Below are 19,883 nucleotides of genomic sequence, written 5' to 3'. Positions count from 1 at the left end.
GTCCTGGTACTGGCATTTAAATATAAAAATTTGGCTGGGAATGTTTCTTAATGGTAGAGTGCTTGCCTACCATGTATGAATCCCTGAATTCAATTCCTCAGTACTGCAGAAAAACCTGGAAGTAGTACTGTGAACCAACTGGTAGAGTACTAGACTTTAGCAAAAGAAGCTCAGGGAAAGCACACAGTCTGTCAAGCCCCAGGACTGGCAAAAATAAATAAATAAGTATGTTTAAGAAGTCAAAAGGTGACTTGGGTGAGGATGTGATTTCAACTTTTGATGTAATTCTGCAGTGCACACAATGAAACTTATGTGTGATTTTCACCCTGTAGCAATACAAAGGAAGAGTCTCCTATGGGGATAGACAGAAGCTTCCAGGTTCACTGATTTAGAGGGAGAATCTGGAGGCAGAGCTTGCCTTGATTTTTCTACAGTCCTTCAGTGCATCTCTTCCACAGCTACTGAGACAATCATTTTTGTCACCTTGCAGGTGAGAAAACATGAGTGTCAGAGGCTCTGATTGACAGCTGCAGGCCTGAGTCTCACAAGCTTTATTCTTTCCAGAGCTTTCCGGTTCTACAGGCAGACCAGGGGCTTCAGTGACAAACTAACCAAATCTCTTGGGCCCTGTGTGTGTCATAATATGGCAGAGTAAACAAGTCCCAAATACTTCGCTTTTCAGCAGGGTCTAGGTCCCAGCACTGGCTGATTTAACTGTTTGGACAGGACAAGAAGATTGGAGAGGAGCCATTAGTGTCATGTGTCATGTTTCATAACCAGCAAGGTCATAGCACAGTTTGCCACCCCTGAACACTGGAGCAAACAGGGAACCTTATATGTACCCAGTGTTCAACTCAGGGCAGACAGAGTCCAGAATACATGCTGCAGGCTGTCTGGCGAGGGGACAGCGCAGTGGGGTGGCGAGGTGGGGGGAGAATAAGAAGGTAGAGGCAAAAAAGAAAGGAAGGAAGTTCAAATGAACAAACGAAAGATCAAAAACAAAAAGTGTCATGAATTTTGCAAGCTGGGAAAGAAAGAAAGGAAGACAGGAGGGAGGGAAGGAGGGGGAAGGAAGAAGATGAGGGAGGAAGGAAAAGAGAGGCAGGGGAAAGGAATGGGAGGGAGGAGAAAGGGGGGACAAAGGAAGGATAGGTAGATTGGGGAGAGAGAAACAGGAAGAAAGAGAGAGCATGGTAGCAAGAATTTATCAGGAGATTGATGGAAGAGAGACAGAAAGGAGACAGCAAGCCCGGAATGGTGGCTCACACTTGCAATCCTGTTGTACCCGAATTCTGAAGACCCCCAAAAGGACCACCAGAGATCGAAGTCAAAGCAAAGCAGCAAGGGTTGTTTATTGTGAGTTCGAACTCAGTCCTCCGTGTACTTGTTGCTGGTGACGCTAAGAGGCCCCAAGCAGAGATTACACACAGCTTTTATTGAACCACTGGTGACTTCAGGATTGGTCAGAGCTCAGGTGTCTAACCTTGGGGCGATGAACCGTTGCCACCTGGGCTTCACGTCCCGGTTAATAAGTGTTTTCTGCATTTTTTTTGATTCCCAGAACAAGGCCTGGGGTGAGGGAGCTTATTTCACCAACAAGTATTTTTCCATTCTTCATTTCTTCCTCTCACATGATGCTTCTAGAGCCGATCTTGGATCTATCTCTATAGACTAGAATAATTTTGTAATTCCTGGCCATCTAGGGACTGGTACTGTGTTTTTAACACAAGCTGGACAGTATTAATCCTGTTCTTAACAAAAGTAATTAACTTATTAATCACACAAGGGCCTATGATCAAAGCTAGTAATAACAAAAGTAAGCACACTAAGAAACCAAAGCTCAAAATAAGCATAATTAGTTTCTGGCGGCTCAACTTAATCTTCAGCAGGCTGCTTTTGGTCCAGTCAATTTTCCAAGTTGTCTCAACTGAGGGATCTATGAGGTCTGGAAACGAGTCCACTGGCTTGGTGTGGGTGTAATGGATCCAAGAAGCTAGTCTGTCTACCTTGAGGGCGGTGGGTGTCGTTAAGATGACCTGGAAGGGTCCTTTCCACCGTCGCTCCAGATTTTCTTGCCGGTGGCGTTTCACGAGTACCCAATCACCCGGTCTGTAGTGGTGAGGCACAGGAGGTGGTTCCATCTTGTACAGGTCCCTCAGCTTGGGCCAGACCTCTTGGTGAGCCCTTTGCAGGGCTTGGAGTGAAAACAAAAGTTCAAAATCACCATCCTCTTCTTTTTTTAACAAGGTTTTCTTTAAGATTGGGTATTATAGGGGGCAGTCTACCAAACATTATTTCATAGGGGGTCCCAGTTTAAAGGGGGAATTTCCAACCCTGTACAGGGCATAGGGGAGAAGAGCTACTTAATTTGTGCCAGTCTCCATGGTCAATTTAGTTAGGGTCTCTTTTAATGTTCTGTTCATTCTCTCTACCTGTCCTGAACTTTGGGGTCTGTAAGCGCAATGTAATTTCCAATTTGTCCCAAGTATGGAAGCCAATCCCTGACTTATCTTCCAGACAAATGCAGGCCCATTGTCCAAACCTATCAGTACTGGAAAGCCATACCTGAGTTAAGATGTCCTCTAGTATATCTTCTCGGCCACTATCTGCGCAGTTTCACCTTTTGTGGGGAAGGCCTCTAACCAGCCTGAGAAGGTATCTACAAAAACTAGCAAATACTTATATCCATACTTTCCTGGCTTTATTTCATTAAAGTCAACCTCCCAATAGGCTCCTGGCTTATCCCCCCACTGCCTTGCCCCTGGATTTTGCTGATTTCTCCCTGCATTATTTAGCTGACATACTCTGCAGCCTGAGACAATCCGATCGATTTTGCCGGCTGTCTCCTTAATTTGTAGTCCAGTTTGTCTTATTAAGTCTTGCATTTTTCTGGCTCCCAGATGGTACTATGGTGGACTCTTTGCAGCACCTTCATCCCTAATTTCTCAGGGAGTGCTATGTGACACCTGGAGTGTCTCCACCATCCGTCGAGGAGCTGTGCCATAGGGAGTTTTTGGATCCATTGCAAGTCTCCCTCCGTGTACCCTGGGATCAGTGGTAAGGCTCTGGGTCCCGGGTCTGGGAGCTGGAGGGCTAGAGCTGGGGCTGGAGATAAGGTCACCTCCAGGGCAATCTGGTCAGCCAGGTGATTGCCTCTGGACACGAGGTCTACAGGTTTCTGGTGTCCTGGGCAGTGGACTATTGCCAGTTTCTTTGCTTCTCAAAGAGCAGCCAGGAGTGCCAATATTTCCTCCTTATTTTTGAGGAGGCCCCTCTCTGTATATTGTTCCATGTACGTGGGCGGTGGCAAAGGTATACTGACTGTCTGTATAAACTGTCAGTCTTTTATCCTTACCCAGTCTTAGAGCTTGGATTAAAGCCACCAGTTCTGCTCTTTGTGCTGATGTTCCCACAGGTAGGGACTTCAGTCTCTGAGACTACTGCAGCCCCCACTGGCCTTGGTGCATAAAGCTGCTACCATCGGTAAACCAGACAATCTCCGCATCTAGCAGAGGCTCATCTTGCAAATCTTCTCTGACTCCATGCACTTGGGCCAAAACCTCAGCACAGTCATGAAGTGGGGCTTCCAGGTCTGGATCGGGCAGTAGTGAGGCCGGGTTAGAATTCTGAGAGGGTTTAACAACAGTCCTTGATAATGAGTGAGCCGGGCGTTACTGAGCCATGGGTCTGGGGGCTGTTTGAGAATGCCCTCAATACTCCTGCCCCATGGCCACAATCATTCGGAGGTAGGGAGGCCATCCAGCTGCCATGGAGTCAAGCTTTGTAGACAGATAGGCGATGGGTCACCTCCAGGGACCCAGGTGTTGGGTCAGAACTCCTTTAGCTATCCCCTTGCTCTCATCCACAAACAGTTGGAAGGGCTTGGAAATGTTCTGGCATCCTAGTGCTGGGGCAGACAGTAAGGCTGTCTTTATTTGTTGGAAAGCCTATTCGGCTTCCTCTGTCCAGCAAAAGGGTTGCTGGTCCTTGGAGCCAAGTACAGGGGCTTGGCCAGTTCCACGAACCCAGGAATCCACAGCTGGCAGAATCTGGCTGACCCCCAAAATTCCCACACCTGTCATTGTGATTGTTGTCTGGGGATGCAGAGCACTGTCTCTTTGCAGGCAGTGGTTAGTCACCTTTGCCCCCCTTTCAGTAGGTACCCTAAATAGGTTACCTCAGTCTTACAGATCTGTGCTTTCTTAGCCGATGCTTGGTAGCCCAGCTTTCCAGAGTCTGTAGGAGGTCCTCTGTCTCTTGGGTGCACCCCTCAAGGGTCTGTGCTGCTACTGGAAGATCATTGACGTACTGCAGGAGATTCAAATCAGGGTGTTAGATCCTCATGGAGGGCCTCGTAGAACAGAGTGGGTGAGTTTTGAAATCCTTGTAGCAGCCAGGTCCAGGTCAGTTGCCCATTAATGCCCCTCTCTGGGTCGGTCCACTCGAACGCGAAGAGTTCTTGAATCTTGGGGGCCAAAGGTAAACTGAAAAAGGCATCTTTCAACTCCAGGACTGTGTACCACTGTTTTTCAGGGCTAAGAGTACTCAGGAGGGTATAAGGATTAGGCACAGTTGGGTGTATGTCCATAACCCACTTGTTAACCTCTCTCAAGTCCTGCACTGGCCGGTAGTCTCCAATGTGAGGTTTGTTCCAGGCTAACCGACAGGATCGTAGCACTCCCTGGTCCAGGAGGCGGTGGATGTGAGGGGTTATTCCCACCTGAGCCTCCAGAGACATGGGGGTACTGTTGGACCCAGACAGGGTCGGCCCCAGGTTTTGTTTCTTTGTAAAGTGCTTAGCTAATTCCATCCCTCCAGTCTCGGCCCATGCTTCTGGGAACTGTTTGAGCCAGGTGTCGATTCTCTGGTCAGGGGGGGTTTTGCTGATGGAGGTGGTATTCATCCTCTAATGCTAGGGTCAGTATTGACAGTGGCCCACTCTGGGAGTTTGTCACCTTGGGCCCATCTGGCAGGAAATAAATCTGAGCCCCCATCTTGGTTAATAAGTCTCTTCCCAGTAAGGGGTAGGGGCATTCAGGGATAACCAGGAAGGAATGTGACACCTTACTGGTTCCCAGGTCCACAGTCCTTTGAGTTGTCCAGGGGTATTTCTTTATTCCCATATCCCCTTGCACCCACAACGTGGCTGCAGAGAGTTTTCCTTGGGGCTTAGTGAGAACTGAATGCTGAGCTCCTGTGTCCACTAAAAGCTGGACAGGCGTCCCCTCCACCTGCAGAGTTTCCCTAGGTTCGGGGAGGGGATCTGAACCCCGTCTCCCCTAGTCCTCCGCGTCATGAGTAACCAACATGGAAGGTTTCTGTTGCCACTGGTCCGACCTGTTCTTTTTCTTTTTCGGGCATTCCCTGACCCAGTGACCCAACTCTTTACAGTAGGCACATTGATCTTTACTCAAATTTCATCCTGGGGGCCTCGAAGGTTGTGGGCCTCGTGAACCTCTTTGTGGTGATCTTCCCTGGTGAACTACAGCAGCCAGTACTTTAGTCATTCTCTCTGTTGCTCTCAGCTGTGTCTCCTCCGGGGCATCCCTGTTATTAAAAACTCTCTGAGCAATCCTGAGAAAGTCTTGGATACTTTTCCCTTCTAGGTCCTCTAAATTCCGTAGCTTCCTCTTAATATCCAGAGCTGCCTGGTTAACAAAGGACATGACCACAGCTGCCTGATTCTCAGGGGCCTCAGGGGCCTCAGGGCCCATTGGGGGGAACTGTCTAAAGGCTTCCATTAATCTCTCTAAGTACCCTGAGGGAGTTTCTGCTTTACCTTGAAGAACGGAATACACCTTGGCCAAATTAGTGGGCTTGCAAACAGCAGCCCGGAGACCCGCCATTAGAGACCCGCCATTAGAGTCTGGTGATAAACTCGTAGCTTTCCCCTACTTTCCACCGTGTTGTAGTCCCATTCCTCCCGGGGAGGTCTGGTTAAGGGAAAAGTATCATTAAGTCTGGGTTGACAGTGGGCTGCCCATCGTTGCCAGGGACCAGTTTCCTGGCCTCCACTTGGATCCCTTCCGCCTCCTCTGTGGTGAACAGGATTGGGAGGAGTTGCTGACAATCATCCCAGGTGGGCTGGTGAGTGAACATAACACTGTCTAGAAGAGAGATCAGATCTTTGGGGTTATCAGAAAAATGGGCATTCTGGGTTTTCCAGTTGTAGAGGTCACTGGTGGAGAAAGGCCAGTACGGAGGCTCGGGTTCCCAGTGTCATCTGGAAGACCTATTTCTCACAGCGGGAGGGCCACCGTGGAGTCAGGAAGGTGCAGGCTCACCGCTCACTGGGCACATCCCCGCGTCCTGCCTGCTGGGCCTTCAGTGTTGATTTCTCTCACAGGGTCCGGGGCAGCCATGTTTGCCTCTCCCTCGTTAGGGGAAGGCGCCTCTGCTCCTCCTGCTGGCATTGCAGGAGGTTGTGGATTGAGAGGAGGAGGAAGGAATGGAGGGGGTTCAAGGAGTAGTGGGTCTGTGCTGTCAGCCAGGACAGGGTAAAGGGGAGCTGAGGGCTTGGGTGGTCGGGGGGCATCAGCCTGGCACAGGGACAAGACATCACTGGTTCCTGGTTGGGGGATAGAAAGGGAGATAACCAGGCAGAGGGGTCCTCTACCAGGTTCTGCCAAACAAGAATGTAAGGAATCTGATCAGGGTGGCCAAACCATCCTGGTAAAAAGATCTTCTCCCTTATCGTCCATATGATGGGGAGGTTGAATGTGCCCTCTGAGGGCCATCCAACGTCAACGGTCAGCCACTCCGGGTTACAAAGGGTAATGAGTGTCCCTTTCTTGACTTCCACACCCAAGTCAGAGCCCCTGCCTCTAACATCCTTAAAATTTGCCATTAGGAGAGTAAGTGGGGTACTCTGTGTTTGACCCATCTCGGAAGAGAATTCCCAAATCAAAAGAGAAATAGTCAAAGATCGAGAAGAGTTGACACAGTCGCCACCTTCCTGGGTTGGAGATGACAGCGCAGCAGATGGTCTCCGCAGGGGAACGAGTTGGAGTGACCTGCAATAGACCAAAAGGATGAATAATTCTGGCCAGGGGCCCGGAATGTCTGAGTCCTCTGGCAAGAGCGGGACGGGTCCTTCTCCTTCCCGGTCCAGCGTCATTGTGATCTGAAAGTGGAACTGTTGAGATGAACAAACAGAAATACGTGGAGCGGACACAGACACAGACCACAAGCGCGCTTCAGGCTAAGTCCTGCCGGACCAGACGGGCTATTACAGATAGCCCTAGATGGGGTCCGGGGGACATCTCCCACCAACCCTGCCGACAGCCTTATAGCACGTCCGCCAGGACTCTTTGTTGGCCCAGATGCAGAGCCTGCAGGCAATCCAGAATAACAGACAATACACAGAGACAGAGTCGAATCACTTACCAGCCGACTTCCTACGACCCATTGACCAGGCGTCTGGGTGGGCTTGGGGGATCCCGGACGAGCCCCCAAGTGTACCCGAATTCCGAAGACCCCCAAAAGGACCACCAGAGACCGAAGTCAAATCAAAGCAGCAAGGGTCGTTTATTGCGAGTTCGAACTCGGTCCTCCACGCACTCCTTGCCGGTGATGCTAAGAGGCCCGGAGCAGAGATTACACACAGCTTTTATTGAACCACTGGTGACTTCAGGATTGGTCAGAGCTCAGGTGTCTAACCGCCGGGCGATGAACCGTTGCCACCTGGGCTTCACGTCCCGGTTAATAAGTGTTTTCTGCGGTTTTTTGATTCCCAGAACAAGGCCTGGGGCGAGGGAGGTTATTTCACCAACAAGTATTTTTCCACTCTTCAATCCTAGCTCCTCAGGAGGCTGAGATCTGAGGATCATGGTTCAAAGCCAGCCCTGGCACTAAGGACTGTGAGATCTTATCTTCGGTTAATCACTAGAAAACGCAAAGTGAGGCTGGACTATAGCCTTGAGTTGGAGAGCTCGGGGACAATGCTTGGGCCCAGAGTTCAAGGCTCATGACCCACAAAAACAAACAACAAAAAAAAAACCTGCTCCTAGGCTGGGAGTTTGGCCTAGTGATAGAGTGCTTCCCTAGCATGCATGAAGACCTGGGTTCGATTCCTCAGTACCACATACAAAATAAAAAACTGCAAGCAGTGCTGTGGCTCAAGTCGCAGATCACTAGCCTTGAGAAAGCCCAAGGACAGTGCTCAGGCCCTGACTTCAAACCCCAGGACTGGCAAAAAAAAAGGAGAAAGCAAGGCAAAGATGCAAGACACAAATGAAGGAGAGAACCAACAGGAATTTGCATGAGGTCCTCCCTGCCCACCCACGCCTCCCCTGGCCCCAAGACAGAAGCCTAATGAGATCCCACAAAATTTGAGACAAACGGGGCCGGGAGTTTGGCCTAGTGGTAGAGTGCTTGCCTAGCATGCATGAAGACCTGGGTTCAATTCCTCCGTACCCCGCATACATAGCAAAAAGCTGGAAGTGGTGCTGAGGCTCAAGTGGTAGAGCTCTAGCCTTGAGAAAGTCCAAGGACAGTGCTCAGGCCCTGAGCTCAAGCCCAGGACTGGCAAAAAAAAAATTTGAGACAAACATCTTTTAAGATGAAGAAACAAAGACTAGATATAAAGGACATGGAGCTGTGGCACAAGTGGTAGAGCACAAGTCTTGAGCAAAAATAAAGCTAGGGAACATAACCTAGGCTCTGAGTTGAATCCAAAGGACCAGCAGACTTTCTCTCCATAGACAGACAGACAGACAGACAGACAGACAGACAGACAGATAGATAGAGATATGTGTGTGTATGAGTGTATATATATATATGTATATATATGTATGAATGTATGTAAAGAGGAGGAGGAGGAAGAAGAGGAGATGAGGAGAGGATGGAAACAGAAGCTCTGGAAACTCAGCCTCCTAGACACAAGAAAATTCCAGGGAAGAATTTGGCTTCCCCAAGGTCTCTGGCCAGTAAGTTGCAGCATTGGCCTTAAACCCAGAGACATAAAAACCAAAGTTTCCAAAATGACAAAGGAGAGAGTTGCTAATGTCTCACAACTCTCATCCTAGCTACTGGGGAAGCTGAGATCTAAGGATCAGGGTTCAAAGCCAGCTTGGGCACAAAAGTCTATGAGACTCTTATCTCCAGTGAACTACCAGAAAAATGGAAATAATGCCCTGGTTCAAAGTGGTAGTAGCTTTGAACAAAAGGAGCTCAAAGACAGAGGCCAAGACTTGAGTTGAAACCCATGACCAAAAAAAATGACAAAGGAACTCAGCGCAGCACTGGATCTGCTCCTGTCCAGGCCAGCCCCCTCCTGCAGTCACACCCCCCAACCCCACCCTCCCCAGAGCCCAGCCTAGAGCAGAAGAGCCTTTGCCCTGATCTGGGACCCACATCTAACACTGACCACAGCTGGGAGAGCCCAGCTCAGCCTGCAGGCTAGAAGGCCCCAGGTAAAGGAGGGTTCCTGGGCTATGGCCACCCCTCTTCCATGACTGCTGGCCCAGAGCATGGTGGGAAGGTGGGTGGGGATAGGGTAGGTGCAGATAAAAACAACTTGAGAAGTCACCACCCCCTAGATCTCCCAAAGTTACCTCAGCTGTGAATGGCAGGCAGTGGAAGGAGGGCTCGGAGAAGGGGGGACTCCCCAAAGCTAAGGCTGTAGATTCCATATCAACCTCACCCCAACCTTACCTGCCAGCCTGTGTGGGAATCAAGGTGTCTCTGGGTGTGTGTTCTGTTTCTGTGGCTCTTTTTCTTCTACTCAGTATTTTCTTTCTTTTTCTGTCTCTCTCTGTGTCTCTCTCTGTGTCTCTCTCTGTCTCTCTCTCTCTCTCTCTCTCTCTCTCTCTCTCTCTCTCTCTCTCTCTCTCTCTCTCTCTCTCTCTCTTCTCACTCTCCTGAAATATTTCTGCTTTTGTTGTTCCTTTGGGGGGGTGTTTTTATTTTTGTTGTTGAGTGAAAGCTTGGCTCCATTTGTGCTTGTTGCCCCCTTCATTTTTTCTAAGTAACTGAACCTCTCTGTTTCCTCATCTCCATCTCTCCTGTCTTTCTAAGAGTCCCTCCAGAGAGAAAGGTCCAATGTACCTCAATCTCTATATTTTGGTTTGTCTAATCTCTGTGCCTAGAAACAGTAGATAGATAACTAACTTGATAGATAACTAACTAGCTGAGTAAATGATAGAGATAGATAGATAGATAGATAGATAGATAGATAGATAGATAGATAGATAGATAGACAGACAGACAGACAGACATCTAACTAAGAACACATAGCTGTCTGTGCCCTGTTATTTCTCAGACTCTCTGATCTTCACCTCTGTCTGTTTCTACTATCTTGCCTCTGTTTTGTCCTCCCTTCCCCTCCCCTCCCTTCCTCTCCCCTGCCCTCCCCTCTTCTCCTCTCCTCTTCTCTCCTCTTCTCTCCTCTCCTCTGACCTCTCTGCTTCCCTCCACCTCCTTTCTCCCTCTCTCTGCCCCATTGCAGTGACCTGAAGAAGGAAGACTCCAGGAGGACAGGAGGACAGAGAGGAGCTGCTCTCACCTGCCTTTGCCTTGCAGAGCCAGAGGCTGCCTGGCATGGACGGCGTGGGCACGGCGGTGCTGCTCCTGCTGCTGGCAGGGGTCTCCCTGCTCCTGTCCTTGGGCTCTTGGGGCAAGGGCCGGCTGCCCCCAGGGCCCAGGCCTCTCCCGGTTCTGGGGAACCTGCTGCAGCTCCGCTCCCAAGACTTGCTGACCTCCCTCACCAAGGTGGGGGACGGACCCTTGGGGGTGGGAGGAGGGGGCAAGAGCCCCCGTGACCTCCTCCTCCCCTCCTCAGCTGAGCAAGGAATACGGCTCCGTGTACACCGTGTACCTGGGGCCCAGGCGCGTGGTGGTGCTGAGCGGGTACCAAACAGTGAAGGAGGCGCTGGTGGACCAGGGCGAGGACTTCAGTGGCCGTGGACATTACCCAGTGTTTTTCAACTTTACCAAGGGCGATGGTGAGTGTCTCCCCTCCTCCTCCTCCACCATGCCCCAAGCTTTCCCACCTCCAGTCACCCCAGGACCTTGAACTGCAGCTCCATCCCAACCCCATTACTATCCAACTCCAGCTCTGTGCTTAAGTCTAGTGCTCTGCCACTTGAGCCAAGCTCCACTCTGGCTTTTTTGGTGGTTCATTGGACATAGAGTCTCACAGACTTTCCTGCCCATTGAACACGATCCTCAGATCTGACCCTCCTGAGTAGCTATATCACTAACCAGCATCCAATTTTTTTTGGCCAGTCCTGGGGCTTGAACTTACAGCCTGGGCACTGTCCTTGACCTTCTTTTACTCAAGGCTAACACTACCACTTGAGCCACAGCACCACTGCTGGCTTTTTCTGTGTATGAGGTACTGATGAAGCAAACCGTGGGTTTCATGCATGCTAGGCGTACACTACCACTAGGCCACATTCCCAGCCCCCTCTCTTCTTAAATTCTACTATCAGCCCCACCTTAATCTCATTACACTGAATTCTCTAGTCATTTCTCCCCATCCTCCACCAGTCAAATCTTCCATCCTAATTACTCACCTAAGTTGCCAAACCTCACTGTTTTCAACACAAGTCCAAACTTCATTTTCAACCTTAATCTCACTGTCATTGCCAAAGTCAAACTCAAGTCCAAACTCCCAAGTCCTTCTTCCACCGACCCCCATTCCCCCACCCAGCCTCGAGCCCAGTCTATCATCAGCCTCATTACCTTCTCTCTCCTTGTTCTCACCACTCTAGTGAGCATCTCAACCCAGACTCACCTCTGCGCTCCACCATTCAATAGCTCATATCACACATTCTAAAATCCTCCTCTGCTCAGTCCCCCATGAACTTGGAAATCAACATTTTTGAAGCATACATCTCTCATTCAAGGGAAACTATGTGATAAGGACTATTGACTGACCTCAAAAGTCATTGCAAAGCCAGGCACTGGTGGTATGTTTGTAATCCTAGCTAATCAGAAGGCTAACATGTAGAAGATCACAGTGCAAAGAAAGTCCAGGAAGGAGAGTCTATGAGACTGGAGTCTCCAATCAACCACCAGAAAGCCAGAAGCGGAACTGTGACTTTGTAATAGAGTGCTAGAATTAAGGGGTGAAAAGACATCTCAAGGACACTGCCCAGGCACTGAGTGTAAACCCCAGCATATAATATGTTTGAAAAGCAATCCAGGCACAGAAGCTCACACCTGTAATCCTAAATACTGAGCAAGCTGAGATCTGAGGTTCATGGTTCAAAGCCAGCCCGGGCACTAAAAAAAGTCCATGAGATTCTTACCTCCAATTAATCACCAGAAAAAAAAAACAGAAGGGGCGCCCAGGCCCAGAGTTCAAGTCCCATGACCTCCAAAAAAAAAAAAGTTTGAAAAACAAATTCAAGGTATTATCCTATGGTTCAAAGTCAATTGGGAAATGCAACTCAATATGACACTGTCTATCAGTATGAAGCTAGTAGTAGGCCAGGGGTCTATAGTAATTAGGAGGAAGAATACGATAACCTTCAAGAAGGACTTGGCAAATACCCAGCAGCCAGTCTTGTTCTAGGTCAGGATCCCAGTGACCCAAGGTTTATTTTCCTTGTTTATTCTCTCTTATTTGTGCAATGCTTAATGCGTAATCACCAACAAGGCTCCCACTAGGCAAAAGCAAGGAGAGTAGGGACCGTCCTAAGCCTCTGTCCTGGCTTCTGACTAGCACTTCACTAAATACTTAGGAGAGTCTTTATGTGTGGCTTAAACTCAGAAACTGAGTGCTGGCCCTCAGCTTTTATGCCCCAAGATAGTTGCTCTAACACTTGAGCCCAGCTCCACTTCCAACTATTTTTTTGTGGCTCATTGCATGTAAGACTCTGGCAGACTTCCCTGCCCAGGTTGGGTTGGAGTCATGATCCTCAGATCTCAGCCTGGGAGTAGCTAGGATGACAGGTGTGAGCCATCAGCACTCAGCAGTCATGAGGTTCTTAAAGAGTCAGGATGTCCAGAAGTGAGGAAAGGAAATCCCAAGGCCCTGTGGAAACTCAAACAAAACAATCTCACCCACCCTGGAGGTTTCCTGAAAAGAGAATCAGTCTATCTTCCAGGAAACACCAGGAAAAGGGGGATTCCGGGACTGAGATGTCCATTGGGCTAACCACTCCTCTTCTCCTTAGGCCTTGCTTTCTCCAATGGAGAACGGTGGAAGGTCCTGAGAAAGTTCTCTGTCCAGATTCTACGGAACTTTGGGATGGGAAAGAGAAGCATGGAGGAGAGGATCCTGGAGGAAGGCAGCTTCCTGCTAGAGTCCCTGCAGAAGACACAAGGTCAGGGTGGAAAAGGAGTCCTTAGTGAATGCAGTCTCCACCCCTAATCAACATGCACCCTTCTTAGTAGGCACTGATGTGAATGCAAAACCTCTGGAGGGCCCTCACTTGACTCATTATGAGAATGGCGCCCCTAGAGGCCCTTCTGCTTATGACCGAGATTTCAGGCGTGAGGCACCAGCTCCTCCTGGCTGTCTCCATTCTTTATCACATCTGAAAGTCCCTTTTACTGTGAAAAGCACAGGTTACAACTTTATTTTTTTGCCAGTCCTGGGCCTTGAAGTCAGGGCCGGGACACTGCCTTTGGACTCTCTCAAGGCTAGAGCTTTACCACTTGAACCACACAACCATTTCTGGCTTTTGTCTATGTATGTGGTACTGAGGAATTTAACCTGGGTCTTTGTGCATGCTAGGCAAGCACTCTACCGCTAGGCCAACACATGGCCCTGAAAAGCACAGGTTGTAAGGAAGGGGACATGGACTTCTTGAGGGGAGGGGGAAGCATTATTCCACAGTCTCCTAATGGGTCAGATCACACCCAGGAGACCCCGCCCACCATCACTGACCTCTTCCAATTGCCTCATGAAGGGGGTGATTCCACGAAGTCCATTTGACTGCAGACAAAACTGAGCTTAAGGGAACTGGACTTCTGCAGGCCCAGGTCACCTGAGGACCTGGGGAGCCCAAGTCAGGCTTCAAACACAGTGTCCTTAGCAGTAGACTGGGCTGGGACTAATGGGTCTGGGTGGCTCTGTTCAGATGGTTCCTCTGCCCCTGTTGACTGTGGCCTGTGTGGCTCTTGGAGACTGTGAGCATTGTGTTCCTCTGTGTAGGGGTGTGTGTGTGTGTGTGTGTGTGTGTGAGAGAGAGAGAGAGAGAGAGAGAGAGAGAGGCAGCTACATGTGTTCTGTCAAGTCTGATCATCTGGAACGTGCTGTGATGGCAGGAAAAACCCGTTCTGTTGGTGGGGTCTTGTGAAAATCTGCAGAATGCTGTGGTTTTCAGAGGCCCAGTGTCTTCCTGAGTACTTTCTGGGTCTGGTGCGCAGCCTGCCTGGCGGGTGGCAATGTGGCTGCCACAACTTGTGAGCTGGGTCTGTGGCTGCATGGCCAGCCAGCGTGCCAGTTGGAGCCGAGGCAGCATGGGGCTGAGAGGCCTGGGTGGCACAGGGTGTCTTCCACAGCTGGACACCTGACTCCGTCCCCTTCCCCCCTCCTCCACCCCTCAGGGGAGCCCTTCGACCCAGTGTTCATACTGAGCCGCTCCGTGTCCAACATCATCTGCTCGGTGATCTTCGGCCACCGCTTCGATTACAGCGACGAGCGCCTGCTGACCATTATCCGCTTCATCAACGACAACTTCCAGATCATGAGCAGTCCCTGGGGCGAGGTCAGCAGCTGAGGCGGGACAGAGCCAGGCTGGGGGTGAGGTGGGAGGGGTGGTTACTAAGATTGAAATGCCACTGGAAAGAGCCCGCACAGAAAATGCTGCGCCTGGATTCACTCTGGCCCCGCCCATCTGACCACGCCCCTCTGAAGAAGGGACCTCTATTGGTCCAGTCTGGTCACGCCCCCCTCTGGCCACGCCCCTGTGGAGAAGAGGCATCTATTGGTCCAGTCTGGTCCCACCCTTCTGGGATAGAACGTCCACGGACTCAATCCCAGCAAGACTTCTTATATGGCCACATTCTCTGTTGAAAGAACCTTCATTAACCCAGTCTGCATACCTCCCCCCATCGCCCCCCGGTCCCCAACCCCCACTCTCTGCCATTCACATTTCCTCTAAGGCTCTGGTCACTCCCGACCATATAGGTGTCCTGTCTCCTTAAAGCTCTTGATTTACAGCATGTCTCTTTCCAACCCTCCCCCCCACAAATACCATACCAGCACTCCCGCCTATAATTCTAGCTACTGAGTAGGGACAGATCTGAGAAATCCAGTTCAAACCCAGCCCAGACAAAAAAGTCTGTGAGACGCTTATTTCCCATTAACCACCCAAATACCCAAAATGAAAAGTGTGGTTGAAGTGAGAGCTAGCCTTGAGCAAAAACAATCAGGGAGAGGAGCCAGGACCTGAGTTCAAGCTCGAGGACAGGCAACACAGGAAAGTAAAGAAAGAACACAAACACGCCCTGCCTAATCCTCCAAGCCCCTCCAACTCTTCCCCATCCCCAGCTCTACAACATCTTCCCGGGTCTTCTCGACTGGCTGCCTGTGGGGTCACACCGACGAATGTTCCAGAACTTCAGAGGTATGAAAGATCTGATCGCCCGCAGCGTCCGCGAACACCAGGCTTCTCTAGACCCCGACAACCCCCGGGACTTCATCGATTGTTTCCTCACCAAGATGGCAGAGGTAATCCTTGCCTTGGAAATCCCACCTGTAGTCGAGCCTGAAACTCTCTCGCTACCCGGACCACAAACCTCCAGCGATCCCAGATTGTGCAGGGGCTGAACAATTTTCTCCTGGAAGACCATTTGGGGTACTGGGCTCTGTTGAGAGTTCTAATTAACGGCTCATTGCCAGTGCTGACTTCATCCTGAATTCTGGGGCTGAGGTTTTCCCCAGCTAGACTCTGCCCCCTCCCAAGCCGCGCCCCCAACCCGCCCCATCTCCCTGGAAAGGTAACCAGGGAGTAAGCCCACCTGGCACCCAGCACCGTGGCGCAGGGCTGGGAGTGGAATCCCTGGGCCCTGACCTGTACCATCCCGTGTCAATCTCTGCAGGAGAAGAAGGACCCGCTCACCCACTTCCAAATGAACACCCTGCTGATGACCACGCATAACCTGCTTTTCGGTGGCACGGAGACAGTGGGCACCACGATGCGCTACGCCTTCCTCATACTCATGAAATACCCCAAAATTCAAGGTGCGAGCTGGCTCTGATTACGACCACATAGCGGTAAAGCCTGAGGCGCCCCGGGAAAGTGGGCAGGGTCCACGCCTCCTAGCCAGATCTAACCGGGTGTGTAGGGATCCAGCCTTGGAGCACAATTCCCTGGTCTTCCCAAAACCTTGCCCAAAGCCACACCCCAAGTCCACCTCCAGCTGTGCTTCTAACCACACCCCCGACCATGCCGTGGATCTCACCCAAGCCACGCCCCTGCCATGCACAAGCCACGCCTACAACCACGCCCTCCAACAGACCTCTCAACCCATAGCCACCCCTCCTTTATCTCCCCACGCCCACAAGGCCCAGTGTGGGACTCCCTATTTCTCCACCCCTGGCCCCTGGATTGATCCCCAAGATTCTTCCCGCTCACACACAGGCGCGCACCATCCCACCACGACGCCCATCAGTCACCAGCCCAGTCCTGGGAGCCCCGCCCACAGGACCCCAGCAGCGGCCGGAAGTCCCGCCCACACAGCCCCTCCCTCGGGCGCCCGCGCGCCCACCCGCTCCGCGCGCACTCTCGCTCAGCCCTGCACACCCACGGGTCCTCTCTAGGGCCCCTCCCGGGCTCCCGGCTCACCCTGGTGACCGGCCCGCCCCGCCTTCCCCCTCGGCCTCCAGCCCGCGTGCAGGAAGAGATCGACAAGGTGGTGGGGCACTCGCGCCAGCCCACGCTGGAGGACCGCGCCGCCATGCCCTACACCGACGCCGTGATCCACGAGGTGCAGCGCTTCGCTGACGTCATCCCCATGAGCCTGCCGCACCGCGTCATCAAGGACACGGAGTTCCGCGGCTTCCTGATCCCCGAGGTGCGCTCCCACCCGACCCGCCTCCCGCTCTTCCCCCTGCCCGTGGCGCCCGGGCCTCGCCACAGGGCAGCCCTCCACCCCAGCCCCTTCCCCTGGCCTGCCACCAGCACGCGCCGCCGGGGCTCCTCGTTCCAGTCCCCGGGGGTGCGCACTGCGTCCTAGGATCTCCTGTGGCCAGAACCCCGGTTCTGAGACGTCTCCCCACCTAGACACTGAGCATCTGCTTATACGGGCGGGACGCCCCCCCTTCCTTCCTCAGACGCCACCACACACACCAGCATCACGGGAACCCCAGATGGAGTCCCGTGGCCTCTCCTCTGCCCCTTCCATGTGCCCTCGAACTCCAGGTATCTATAAAGTGCAAATGTCAGCTTGCACAAAGCCAACCCCTCCCCATCCTCACAGGGCACTGATGTCATCACCCTCCTTAACACCGTGCACCAAGACCCCAGCCAGTTCAAGACTCCCCATGAATTCAACCCTGACCATTTTCTAGAAGCCAATCAGTCTTTCAAGAAGAGTCCAGCCTTAATGCCCTTCTCAGCTGGTGAGTACATAACACAGTCTTCCTAGCCTTAGAATGTTTCTTGTTTGTTGGTTTTGTTTCTGTTGTGTGTATTTGTCAGTAACTGAAATTTGAACTCAAGGCCTTGTATTTTCACTTGATATTTCCCCCAATGCTTATCCTCTACCACTCCAGCCACAGCTCCACTTCCAGCCTTTTGCTGGTTAATTGGAGACGTTTCATGGACTTTCCTGCTCTGGCTGATTTTGAAAAAAACATCCTCAGATTTCAGCCTCCTGAGTAGCTACAGAGCAGTCCTAGTTCTAATTTCACCAAATAAACTCTCTTGCTTCTCCATCCCACACCATGCTTATCCTTGAATGCACAGAGATTCACTCACACTCCCAACTCTAAAGTAACTTAAAAGTTTTGCCACTAGCCTGGTGAGGTAGCACACACCTGTAATCCTAGCTACTCAGGAGGCTGAGATCTGAGGATCACACTTCAAAGCCAGCCCAGGCACTAAAAACTGGGAGACTCGTATCTCCAATTAACCACTAGAAAACTGGAAGAGGGGCTGTGACTCAAGGGATAGGGAGGTAACTTTGATCTGAAGAGCTCAGGCGCAGCACCCAGGCCTAGAGTTCAAGCCCCACAACCAACAACAAAAACCATAAAAGCTCTGCCACTAAGAGGCACAGGTGAAGCACTTCCAGCTTTGGTGCTTTATTTTGGTTCAATTATGCTTTTAGGGGGAACATTGCCATTTTCTCTGGAGCAAGGAAAAATAATTTAAAAAATGACCATATTCACTTGTACGAGCCCCACCATGCCTGGGAGCTGGAGCTGGGCTCACAGCTGCCCACCCAGATGGTTTGCACCCCCCACCCCATCCTGTCGGTGTGATCTTGGATTTGTTTCTTCCCTTCTCTTAGCCTCAACTCCTACACCCATGAATATGCAGATTATAAATCAGACTCTGGGGCTCACTTTTGTAATCCTACTTCCTTATGAGGCTGAGAGCTGCAGGGTCACAGCTGAAGGCTAGCTAGGACAGAAAAGACCATCAGTCTCTTAGCTGTAATTAACCCCCCAAAGAAGCTAGAAGAAGGGCTATGGTTGAAGTAGTAGAGAGCCAGCCTTGTGTGAAAAAGCCAAGGGACGACTCCCAGGAGCTGAGTTCAAGCTCTAGCCCAGCAATGCACACTCAAAATGCCCAGAAACTGTCTTGCCTAACAGCAGAAAAATTATTTCTGACATTGTCCAAATTTGAACCCGGGACAGCTGCTGTGCTTTGAATTTGCATTTGCTCCAATTTCTCCAAGCACCTTCCTAGCCTCAGGGTTTCCTCTGAGGGTTTGGGGGAGCAAGGTGCAGTCCCTCAACCCCTTATCTGGCCTTCACTCCTCCGGTCCCTCCTCTGTCACCCCTGCAGGGCGCAGGCTGTGTCTGGGGGAGTCTCTGGCCAGAATGGAACTCTTCCTCTTCTTCACCGCCATCCTGCAGCGTTTCACCTTGCAGCCGCTGGTGGCGCCCGAGGACATCGACCTGACTCCACTCAGCTCTGGGCTGGGCAGTGTGCCCAGGCCTTTCAAGTTGAAAATGATCCCCCGCTGACACCCCTACACCTGGAAGCCTGTCCTGTGAGCTTGGTGGCGGGTGTCTAGGGAATATTCTGTCCTCCTCCACCTCCCCTTCGTGTCTGGTAGTCACGTGTCCTTCCCCTGTCAACCCATGTCCATCCTGTACCTGTATGCACTGTGAGTTCAGACAGAATCACTTTGGCATGAAAACCCCTCACCCTGTGCCCGGGACCTGTTCCCTTACTTGCAATTCCTGTATCATTTCCCAACAAGTTATCTTTCTAATAGATTTTAACCTGTCTTGGCAGAATTAAATGACACTGATATTGCCTACCAATGGTCAGACTGGCTATCATTAAGAAAATGAGGGGCCAGGAGTGTGGCCTAATGGTATAGTGCTTGTCTAGTATGCATAAAGCCCTAGGTTCAATTCTGTGGTACCACATACACAGAAAAAGCCATAAGTGGTGCTGTGGCTCAAGTGGTAGAGCACTAGCCCTGAGCAAGCTCAAGGACGGTGCCCAGGCCCTGAGTTCAAGCCCCAAAACTGTCCAAAAAAATTAATGAGAAATTGGGCACTGGTGGCTCACACTTGTAATCCTAACTCCTCAGGAGGCTGAGATTGAAGCTCGGAGTTCAAAGCCAGGCTGGTTCAGGAAGTCTTTGAGACTCTTTATCTCCAGTAAAACCACCAAAAAGCCAGAAGTAGGGGTATGGCTCAAGAGGTAGAGCATCAGCCTTGAATGAAAAAGGTCAGGCACAGCTCTGATACACACGCATGCATGCGTGTGCACAAACACACACACCCCATAGTAGCCACC

At 51.1% G+C, this 19,883-nt stretch overlaps 1 protein-coding gene and 1 pseudogene across 1 annotated transcript; one reads left to right on the top strand and one right to left on the bottom strand.

Annotated features, from left to right (window-relative positions):
• Nucleotides 1–5,417: 5,417 nt before the first annotated feature.
• On the bottom strand, nucleotides 5,418–6,216 carry LOC150043812 (uncharacterized; annotated as a pseudogene).
• A 4,648-nt stretch (nucleotides 6,217–10,864) lies between these two features.
• LOC150043811 (cytochrome P450 2F2-like) lies at nucleotides 10,865–19,399 on the top strand. Its single transcript, XM_090322896.1, has 8 exons — nucleotides 10,865–10,943; nucleotides 13,125–13,274; nucleotides 14,503–14,663; nucleotides 15,449–15,628; nucleotides 16,000–16,141; nucleotides 16,787–16,974; nucleotides 17,380–17,521; nucleotides 18,915–19,399. Exons 2-8 carry the CDS (start codon nucleotides 13,199–13,201, stop codon nucleotides 19,094–19,096), a joined length of 1,071 nt encoding a protein of 356 aa, XP_090179022.1. The 5' UTR covers nucleotides 10,865–10,943; nucleotides 13,125–13,198; the 3' UTR covers nucleotides 19,097–19,399.
• Nucleotides 19,400–19,883: the final 484 nt, after the last annotated feature.

Source organism: Megascapheus bottae, chromosome 31, assembly GCF_031878675.1.
Source record: "Megascapheus bottae isolate mThoBot1 chromosome 31, mThoBot2.hap1, whole genome shotgun sequence".
Taxonomy (NCBI): Eukaryota; Metazoa; Chordata; class Mammalia; order Rodentia; family Geomyidae; genus Megascapheus; species Megascapheus bottae.
Note: the sequence above shows the minus strand (reverse complement) of the source record. Positions and strands in the feature narration are given on the sequence as shown.

Bases quoted from the DNA above. Each gene is read 5' to 3' on its own strand.
- LOC150043811 (XM_090322896.1), top strand. From the start codon at position 13,199: ATGGGAAAGAGAAGCATGGAGGAGAGGATCCTGGAGGAAGGCAGCTTC. The intron at 13,275-14,502 runs GTCAGGGTGGAA...TCCACCCCTCAG, and splicing joins GTCCCTGCAGAAGACACAAG to GGGAGCCCTTCGACCCAGTG. The intron at 16,975-17,379 runs GTGCGCTCCCAC...CCATCCTCACAG, and splicing joins GCGGCTTCCTGATCCCCGAG to GGCACTGATGTCATCACCCT.